Genomic DNA, 10,405 nt, shown 5'->3' on the forward strand with positions numbered 1-10,405 from the left:
TGACTGTCTGCTGAAGTTGGTAGGTGTCCCGATATTAATATAGATGCAGAGAGAGAGAGAGAGAGGCACGCCCTGTAAACAGCTTGGGCTGCCCTGGAGGAGAGTCAGAAGTGCTTCAAGATGGGAGGCCAAACTTCTCAGCTCTTCACCGTCCCTGAGCAGCAGGAGATCATGAAAGAAACTGGCTGTACGGGAAAACTTTATGAGAGAGAACGGTTTGCTTTCCTTCTTTCCACGAATGGAGGGGGGGAATGGGGGAGGAGGGAGTTAGCAACAGAGCTCGGAATTGTTTTAAACCCCGTCCCCCAAAATGAGAAGCCCACCTGCCTTGCGGCGCATTTGCTCTCCTCTTTGCCAAGCCCACAGACCAGCCTTAGATCTCTTGATCTGTCCCAGGATGACTCTTGGCTTTGCTGGAAGAGAGATGTCCTGGCTGCTCCAGACTTTACGCAAGGGGTGGGAATCGTAGCCAGTGGGTTTGGGCAATCTCATAGGAGGGAAAGATCCAGCACTTGTGGAGAAGAGCCTGGTGACCAGAGAGGATCAGAATCGGGACTTCATAGCTGAAGCACTGCTCAGTTTGGGAGCTGGGAGGAAAGGGGTGTTGGGACTCCAGAGATCCAGATCAAAGCACAGGGCAGGGAGCAATTTAAGAGGAGATGAAAGGGGGGCAGCAGCTGCCATGATGCCAACGCACCCCTCTCACCTTGAGCCAGAGAGGGAACAGGCACTGGGAGAAGAGGCTAATCCGGATTTTCGGGTTCTAGCGTTCTGGGCCTGTCCCGTTCCAGCCTCACCCCAGCGGGGCCACCCGCCTCCTGTCCCCAGCTCAGGGCATAGAGCAGAGGTGAGGCGACTAACGGAGATCAGAGACCCACAAAGTCTGTTCCCAGCCAAGGAAATGGGAGTAAACGACAGCGCATCTGTTAGTATTGTGTGAGTGCAGAACTTCTGGACAATTTGCAGCTGTGGAAGAAATTGTTTTTCCTTGTTCTAATGAGTCAGCCAAAAGCAGAGACTTGGGACACGGGAATCTTTCATCGGGGTGCGGTTAGCTTGGGAGAGATCATCCTGCTCCTGGGGTGGAATGTGATCCTCCCCCTGCCCCTTTCAAGAGTTATTTCACCAAGTTTTGGGTGAAAAATGAACTGTTGCCTTTGAGCTTGGCACTGTGCCCCACCCAAAGCCTTGCATCTTATCTGGCAGCTGGATTCCTATTGTTTGTGAAATCTCCAGAGGAGGAAAGGGAGGGGAGGGGGCTGACTTTGAGATTTCCGTCCTGTTCCCCACTTCAACAAGTGGGAGGTGTGGGGTATTAAATTCCCTCAGCAGGGGGTAGAAGGTTTGGATGTGTGTGCTTTAAACCCAGTGTTGTCACCGACTTCTTTTATTATGCCGGGCTTGTCACTTTTCCCTGGAGAGAAGATGCAGCAGATTTCAAAGCAACAAGTGCTGTGCCAGGAATAATAGTCACAGTGGCACCCTCCATTTCCCATCTGCCCCAGTTAGCATGGATAATGGGAGGTTGGGGGGGGGGGGAAGACACCAGACTGACAACCTTTGCTCTATACCTTTTCCCATTTCATCTGGTACTTGGAATTTTAGTTGCTGCTAAAATTCATTTATAGGGACGCGGGTGCCGCTGCAGTCTAAACCACTGAGCCCCTTGGGCTTGCAGATCAGAAGGTTGGCGGTTCAAATCCCGCGACGGGGTGAGCTCCCGTTGCCTGGTCCCTGCTCCTGCCAACCTAGCAGTTCGAAAGCACACCAGTGCAAGTAGATAAATAGGTACTGCTCCAGCGGGAAGGTAAACAGCGTTTCTGTGCAATGCTCTGGTTTTGCCAGAAGCAGCTTAGTCCAGACGAATCTGATCACCAGCCCTCCCTCAGGCCTGCAACCTTCTTTTTCCCAGCAACCACGTTGCATGGTCCCCACGTGGACCAGGAGACTGCCCTGAATCTGGACAGTCTGTTCCCATTTCCTTGCAGTGCAGGCGTGCTCAAGCCTGCTCTCCAAGTTTCAAACAGTTTGCCTTTAGTTTCAGGGGAATGTTAATTGCATCTGGCTTCTTCCTTTTTTAAAAAATACATTCGTTTCAAGGTCATTATACCTGCTGCTCATGGCACTTGGCTAATCATTAAACCTCTCCTTTCCTCTTGCACCCAGTCTCGGAAGCTAATGTTGTGCGCCTTTACCAGCGCTTCCAGGCATTGGACAAAGATGAAAAAGGCTTCCTCAGGTAAAGAAGAGGGAAGGGAAGGGAAGGGGATGGCAATCTGAGAACAAGGAAGGAACTCAGAGGCCTCCGTCTGAAGACATTGCCCCACAATCACCACCCCACTGACCTTTACACAGTAGAGATTCAGACAGCTGAGTTGAGATTTGTGCTTTTCCTAACCTGCCATGTTCTATTCTACTTGTGGACGTGATATAGCCATGGGAACAGGGAGGACACAATTCACACGAGAAGTTTTTTGTTCTTAAATTAAAAATAAAGAAATATGAACTCTTCTTCAAGCGCTATTTCTCCATTTTCTTCTTCCAAGACTGGTAAAAGGTTTTAAAGTTTGGTTCAAGAGCAGTCAATAAATACAGAACTAAATACGTTAGAGCAAATTGGTAAAAAAAATGATGACACATTAAAGGTGAGCGGAGTGGCAATAGGTTCCCCTGTCCAATGTGACAGAGCACAAGTCAGAAACATACTGCTCTAGAATTCTGTGATTCCAAGAGTCAGCAGAGTAGAATTAAGAACAATTCACACCTGCAGAGAACAGCAGTTCTGCTCTGTTCTGGGGGTCTTATTAAGTTAGTTTTTCTGCAGGCAGAAGACCCGCAAGAGGGGAAAATGCAGAAAACGCAGCGGAGACAGGGATTTTCATAACAATGTCACGCTGATGCCCCATAAAGTTAGTAAACGCAGTGAGGATATCCCATAGTAAATGCCTACAAAAGCCCCTTAGCCACAGCTTTTGACCACCAAATTCCTGCTCATTTGTCAACACCTGATGTATTTCACTTTTACAGTGCTTCATCCAGCTGACATGGGATGTTAGGGTGCCCTGGCAGAAACAACTACGTTATCACCACAGCTTTCTGCACAACATCTGGGTGACAGATTTAGGGATGCAGGAGTTGAGGCTGTAGCACGGCCCCTGAGCTCCCAGTACGTTTAGTAGGCTGGTCTCTGCTACGAACAGCAGTGCAGAAACTTTTATGGTTGTCCACTTCTCAAGTACTTAGGAGGACTGTAGCAGGAAGAGAGGCAATGTGGATTCAAAATATTCGCTGCCCGGACACTGAGGTCCAGCTCCAAGGGCCTTCTGGCAGTTCCCTTGCTGCGAGAAGCCAAGTCACAGGGAACCAGGCAGAGGGCCTTCTCGGTGGTGGCACCCACCCTGTGGAACGCCCTCCCACCAGATGTCAAAGAGAACAACTACTACCAGACTTTTAGAAGACACCTGAAGGCAGCCCTGTTTAGGGAAACTTTTAATGTTTAATAGACTATTGTATTTTAATATTCTGTTGGAAGCCGCCAAGAGTGGCTGGGGAAACCCAGCCAGATAGGCAGGGTATAAATAATAAATTATTATTATTATCATCATCATCATCACTGCAGGCCAGTCAAAGGAGGCGGGTGTGGGGTTAACAATTACACAAACGGCGCCTGAGCCGAACGGAACGGGTCGCCATGTCTCATACAATTTTGCTTGTTCCACCTACCAAACAATTACACAGACTTCGCACCAGGAAGACAAAGAAACCTTGGGGGTTTTTCTGACTATGACCAGAATTCCTTTAATGTGTTTTTCCCCCTGCTCGTTTTGGTCATCAGCCGCTTCAGATATTCACTGTGAACAGAAAAGCTGGATGGAATAAAATAAAATAAAATAAATGAAAACCTAACATAAGCCCCCTTTGAGCTGTGGGGGTTGGGCTAGATACCCCTTGGGGATCCCTTCCAATTCTGTTGCTAAAACTTATACGTTTTGTTATAGCTATGTTTTCTCCCTCCGCAGCAAAGATGACTTTGAAGGGATTGGAGAACTAGCAGTGAACCCCATTGGCGACCGGATCATTGATGCCTTCTTCCCCGATGGGTGTGTATGGGTGTGGGTGTTGTGGGTAGGGAAGTCTCTGGCCCTGCCCAGTGCCATAAAAAACAGAAACTGCCCTCGCTTGCCCCTTGCCCTCACTTCAGCACCCTCTCCTCTTCTAACAATACAGGGAATCAGACCTTAGTGCCCAAGAATGATTCTAGAGTCCATTCTATGATTCAGGGTACTGCCACAGCCAAGTGTGCCTGGAGGGCTCTTCCGCTCCCTGCTGCTTCTTGCTTCTAGTCTATTATGTTCTTCCACAGACGCATTTGCTCTTGGCGAACATCCACAAGGAACATCTCCCAGCCCCTATTCCCAAGTCTCATGAAAGGGCTCATCCTGTGTCTGCCTGAGAGCCACACAGAGTTCCTGCGTTGTCGCCGAGACCCAGCCAGGCAGGAGTGGCCCTTGCAGGCAGTTCCCCAAAGTCCATGCAAAGAGAAATCACAGGACTGGGAGGTGTGAGGCAGACACTGGCCTTGTCCAATGTAATCAAGGCTTGCCTCTTTTGCGGTCCTGATGCAAATGCATAATTAAGAAAAAAACCCACAGGCTGATCAGGCTTCCTCAAGCAATGGCATGCTAAAGAGAGGAAAGGAAGTCCCGTATTTTTCGCTCCATAAGACGCACCTAGTTTTTAGAGAAGGAAAACAAGAAAAAAAATATTCTGAATGAAACAGTGGATGTATGATTTTTGTGGTTCATGCTGTGGTCACAGACATGTCATCTGGTGGTGAATTTAGGGTGAGCCAATGTAAAAATCCTGAGGATCCATACGGATCCGTGCTTTGTAACCACATTTTTGCACCACTGCAGCTGCACGCAACAGAGGGTACGTAATTTTTTGGGTGCAGGCTGTAGCCATGGACATGCTATGCGATCTGATGGTGAAATTGGGGTGACCCAATGTAAAAATCCTGAGGGTCCATGGGCTTTTACCTCCCCCCCTCCCAGGCAGCCTCTGCTAGAGTCCCTTATCTCTCTTCCGATCCCACCGATCAGCTGCTTCCTTTCAACACTCCCTTCCCTCTTGTTTGCCTTAGTGTCTTTTCCTTAGCTGGAGCAGTTTTTTGCTCCTCTTTTTCTCCTAATTTCTCTCCTCATTGCTTTAGTCTTCCTGTATCCCCCCTTTGCAAGTTTGCTGCCTTTACCTCCCCCCCCCCCCCGCAGCCTCCTTTATTGATAGCATCCCTTATCTCCCTCCTGATCACTTGCTGATCAGCGGCTTTGTTTCAACACCCACTTCCCTCTTTCAAAAAAAAAAAGAGCATGATTTGCTTTTTGCCCCTGGCCAATTCGGCTCCAGGGACCACGCATTCGCTCCATAAGATGCACAGACATTTCCCCTTACTTTGTAGGAAGACAAAAGTGCGTCTTTGGAGCGAAAAATATGGTAGCTCAGGAGAAGAGCACCTGCTTTGCATGCAGAAAGTCTCAGATTCAAACTCCAAGCATCTCCAGTGAAGGCAATGCAGAGCTAGATAGGACAGCAGATTCCCGTGTTCCTTCCTAGTAGGTAAGATTCCACAAAGGGTCTTGTTTCTCCCTAGGAGAGAGACTACGGACTTCCGGACATTCACTCGTGTGCTGGCCCACTTCCGGCCAGTGGAAGGACCCGGAGGCTCGCAGAACGCCAACAGCCGGCTTAGCAAGCTGAAGTGTGAGTGGATATAATGGGTGTCCCAGGGAAAACAACTACAGGAGGGCACCAAGAAGTACCCCTTGTAGCTGTAAGGGCGAAACGCTTGGTTGATTTCATTTAAATGAAAACCGAAACACAGAGTTCTGCAGTCACTGCCAAGTTCCCCAGTTATGCTGTGCAGTAACAAAAGCACAGCATGCACCTGCAACCTGGGCGCTTAATGTCCACCCTTAAGCTGGACAGATCTGTGGGCCGGCAGCACAACATGGTGTCTCGCCCTAAACCTTCCCCATTGCTAACCTCCCCCATGTTGTTCTGGTTCCTGTCCAGTTGCTTTTCAGCTCTACGACCAAGACAAGGATGGGAAAATCTCCCGAGCAGAAATATTACAGGTAACTCTTGCAAACAACTGGGGAAAGCTGCAAGGGTGGGAAAGGGATGTGCCTATGAAGAATTAAAACCAGGGAGGGGCAGTGCTTAAAGATGTTACCCAAAGGCAAATATATCCTGCCCCCTAAACCTCAATGGAGGAGGAGAGCTGGCGTCACCCTGACAAAAGGAATGTGCTCTCTACATGCTTAGAAGCACTTTTTTAAATTCACATGTACCAGGCTAGAAACATCTTGAGCTCAAAGCTGACTGTTGGAAGATTCATGAAGGATAAAAGAAAGAACTTATTCATGCAGCACATAGTTGAACTGTGGAACTCGCTGCTACTGGATACAGTGACGGCCACCTACCTGGATGGCTTTAAAAAGAGGACAGGACAAATTCAGAGTGCAAGGCTGTCATTGGCTACTACCGATGATGGCTATCCACTGCCTCCATGGTCAGAGGCTGTACTGCTTCTGAATACCAGTTGCTAGAGGGACGCAGGTGGCGCTGTGGGTTAAACCACAGAGCCTCTTGGGCTTACCGATCAGAAGGTCGGCGGTTCGAATCCCCGCGACGGGGTGAGCTCCCGTTGCTCGGTCCCTGCTCCTGCCCACCTAGCAGTTCGAAAGCACGTCAAAGTGCAAGTAGATAAATAGGTTACGCTCCGGCAGGAAGGTAAACGGCGTTTGCGTGCGCTGCTCTGGTTCGCCAGAAGCGGCTTAGTCATGCTGGCCACATGACCCGGAAGCTGTACGCCGGCTCCCTTGGCCAGTAAAGCGAGATGAGCGCCGCAACCCCAGAGTCGGTCACGACTGGACTTAACGGTCAGGGGTCCCTTAACCTTTATCAGTTGCTAGGAATCACAGATGGGGAGAGCTGCTGTTGCGCTTGAATCCTGCTTTCAGGTTTCCCACTGGGCATCTGGTTGGCCACTCTGAGAACAGGATGCTGGACTATCCAAGCCATTGGCCTGATCCAACAGGCTCTTCTTACATTGCGAAGGTCACAAGTGCTTATCGTGCCAGGAAACCCAGGAAAGTTATCCAAGGACATCGGTGCAGAAGCACGCCCAAGTTTGTGCTCCAGCCGTCAGCAGAGCAAAGCTTTAGACCCTCATCTTGATGAAGGCAGAGGAATAGGGAGAAGCAGCGCCCTTAAGAACCCCTCATCTCTCTGGCTACTCCTCTTCCCCAACCCCCAGGTGCTGAGAATGATGATTGGGATCGAGGTGACGGATGAGCAACTCGAGAGCATCACAGACCGAACCATCCAAGAGTCTGATAAGGATGGAGACAACGCCATCTCCTTTGAGGAGTTCGCAAAGGTCTGGGATAGGGGAGGTTCTTCCACACTGGCCATTCCCAGCTTAGTGCCCTCCAGATGTTTTGGCCTCCAACTCCCATCAGCCCCCAGATGGGAGCAGGAGAACAAAACATCTGGAGTGGGACCAGCTTGGGGAAGGCTGGTCTATGCGCTGTAGAGATATGGACCCTGAGGAACATAAGTTTAACTTCCAGTAATTTTTTTAAAAAAGCCAAAGATATCAGACAAGTGGATATGTGTCTTCAAGGCAGCCATAGCCCAGGTGTGGAGAACCTCAGGCCTGGGGGTTGAATGTATCCCTCCACACCCTTCTATCTGTCCCTCAGGACTCTACCCAAAATACTCCATCCTCTCTCCTCAGGCCACACACACACACAAACACACGTCCTCTGAACTCTGCCTGGATGGCAGAGATGGTTGTGTAGTAGCTGTCCCACAAAGGTAATATTTACATTTATTGTCCCACCCAACACATCATGTGATCCCCAGAAGATTTCCCAGAAGGGGTCCACGACCCTTGGGCTGAAGGCAGGGAAGGCGGGGTGTAAATAAAATTTATTATTATTTATTGTTACTATTATTATTAAGGAGGTCCCGCACCCCTACACTAGCCCCTCACGGGCACTCGGCTCCTTAACCCCTGAGTGGTGCTTGGTCCTGGTTTCCCCACTCTGTTTGCTATTTATTAAGAGATTTATAAACTGTTCTTCCTCTAAGACACCAGGGTGGTGAACAGCGATGAGGCACCTTCTCAGAGGCACACACTGAATTATCCATCAGTCACCTTTTCCGGGACTGGGGTTCAGGCTATGAAAAGTAGTTCTAGGTCTGAGAAAGGCTAAAAAGCCCCAGTAAAGCTTTTTTTTTTTGGTAACGCCAATCTTCTCCACTTTGTTTTGCAGTCTGTGGAAAAGCTGAACATTGAACAAAAGATGAGCCTCCGGATCCTGAAGTGATCCATCAGGGACCAGAGAAACCCCTGACAACTTGGGAAATGAACAAGTCTGGCTCCTGGCAGCAAAGGCTGCAATTGCAAAAACATGTGGGATACTGTCGGATCTCAGCTCTGCTCCTGATGGGCCGCAAAGAAACCAAATTAGAGATCTCCATCTAACAAAGATCCCTCACTGACACCAAGATGGGATCAGGAGCTGTTGACCAACGGAGGCCTGCCATTCTGTCTGCCGTGTCTAAGCAGACCTCCATGACAATATTTCAACTAGAAGCGGCACTACCTTTTCCCCATTTTCTGAGAAGCTGTGCAATCCCTACGCCATGCGCTAAAATACACATCAAACCAGATTTTCTTTTTCTTAACAGTAGGGTGCAGAAAGCAACTCTTGGCACCCTCCCCTCCCCATTCGTTGCAAGCGAGCCCAAAGTCGTAACCTTGTAAAGAAACCGTGGAGCATCATGCAAACATTTCAGAATGCAGTTGGGGTCTAAAATGATTACTTCCTTTGGAAAAGCCCCCAACAGCCTGGGGTGGGGGGCGTGGGAAAGAGGAGTTCATACTTTTGAGACCTCCCCTCCTTTTACGAAAAGCTTCGCAAAGGCAGTAGAATTTAATGCTGCAAACGAACGAGTCAGAATTCATTTCCGGGAGATTTGATTTCAAGGTTTCATCGAAAAGGTAATACAAACTGGAACTGTGGCACTGGTATCTGAAAACCAGTTATCATTCTTCGATCACATTTTCATTCATTAAAAGATACGCAGATTGCATCCACACAAAGCTGGAAGTGGTTTTAAATTATCTGCCCTATTTTATTTCCATTCTCGCATTCTGCAGCTACGTAGTAAGTATGTAGGAAGCTGCCCTGTACCAGGTCAAGTTTCTTGTCTTCTCTGGTGAGCAGCGGCTCTTGGGGGACGGGGGGGGGGGGGGACATGTCTCACGCATAAAAGGTTCTTTCCCATCACTCTGTACCCGATGCTTTGGGTTGAAGCAACTCCCCTAGGAGGAAAGGTTTCAGGGCTTTTAGAGCCAAAGGAAGAGGTGATGTAAGGGAGGTGTATAAAATTATGAACAGCACGGCAAACAAGGACAGAAAGAAGTTTTTCCTCCCTCTCTTGTACAGAGGTACCTCGGGTTACATATGCTTCAGGTTACACACTCCGCTAACCCAGAAATAGTACCTTGGGTTAAGAACTTTGCTTCAGGATGAGAACAGAAATCGTGCAGCGGTAGTGCAGCAGCAGCAGGAGGCCCCATTAGCTAAAGTGGTGCTTCAGGTTAAGAACAGTTTCAGGTTAAGAACAGACCTCCAGAACGAATTACGTTCTTAACCCGAGGTACCACTGTAATCCTAAAAGCTCGTGGGCATCCATTGCAGCTGAATGTTGGAAGATACGGGACAGAAAAAAGAAAGGATTTCTTTACACAGCAGACAGTTAACCTGCAGCAGGAGGAAGGGGTAGCCAACAATCTACATGGCTTTAAGAAAGGATTTGACAATTTCATGGAGAATAAGACTATCAATGGCTGCTAGCTGTGATGGCTATTCTCGGCCTCCACAGTTATGCCTCTGAATATCAGTTTCTGGAAAGGGAAGAGTGTTCTTGTACTCGCATCCTGCTTGCAGGTTTCCCACAGCCAACTGGATGGCTATTATTAGAACTGGGTGTTGGACTAAATGGGCCACTGGCCTGATCCAGCAAGCTCTTCTTGCGTGTTTAAGAAAAGGGATGTCCTGCCAGTTTGGGACCTTCTGCATGCAGAACAAGGGTGGCTCTGCCACTCAGCTAGAGGTCTCCCTCTTTCCTTTATGTTTCCTACATCTTTGATGCCATTGGTCTGTTGTTGTTGTTGAGTCGTTTAGTCGCGTCCGACTCTTCGTGACCCCCTGGACCAGAGCACGCCAGGCCCTCCTGTCTTCCACTGCCTCCCGCAGTTTGGTCAAACTCAGGCTGGTAGCTTCGAGAACACTGTCCCACCATCTCGTCCTCTGTCGTCCCCTTCTCC

The 10,405-nt window shown here is 49.0% G+C and overlaps 1 protein-coding gene across 1 annotated transcript; it reads left to right on the forward strand.

Moving 5' to 3' along the window:
- Positions 1 to 9,175, forward strand: LOC309376186 (calcineurin B homologous protein 2-like). The gene is made up of 7 exons (XM_081922433.1): positions 1 to 187; positions 2,167 to 2,239; positions 4,020 to 4,100; positions 5,651 to 5,760; positions 6,073 to 6,134; positions 7,319 to 7,441; positions 8,343 to 9,175. Exons 1-7 carry the CDS (start codon positions 121 to 123, stop codon positions 8,394 to 8,396), a joined length of 570 nt encoding a protein of 189 aa, XP_081778559.1. The 5' UTR covers positions 1 to 120; the 3' UTR covers positions 8,397 to 9,175.
- Positions 9,176 to 10,405: the final 1,230 nt, after the last annotated feature.

The sequence above is a fragment of the Podarcis melisellensis genome (assembly GCF_964234715.1).
Source record: "Podarcis melisellensis genome assembly, chromosome: 8".
NCBI lineage: Eukaryota > Metazoa > Chordata > Lepidosauria > Squamata > Lacertidae > Podarcis > Podarcis melisellensis.

What these genes read in the sequence shown, in the direction of transcription:
- LOC309376186 (XM_081922433.1), top strand. Translation starts at nt 121, where the DNA reads ATGGGAGGCCAAACTTCTCAGCTCTTCACCGTCCCTGAGCAGCAGGAG. An exon ending in GATCATGAAAGAAACTGGCT is followed by an intron (nt 188 to 2,166) that starts GTACGGGAAAAC and finishes TCTTGCACCCAG; the next exon opens with TCTCGGAAGCTAATGTTGTG. An exon ending in CCGGCTTAGCAAGCTGAAGT is followed by an intron (nt 5,761 to 6,072) that starts GTGAGTGGATAT and finishes GTTCCTGTCCAG; the next exon opens with TTGCTTTTCAGCTCTACGAC.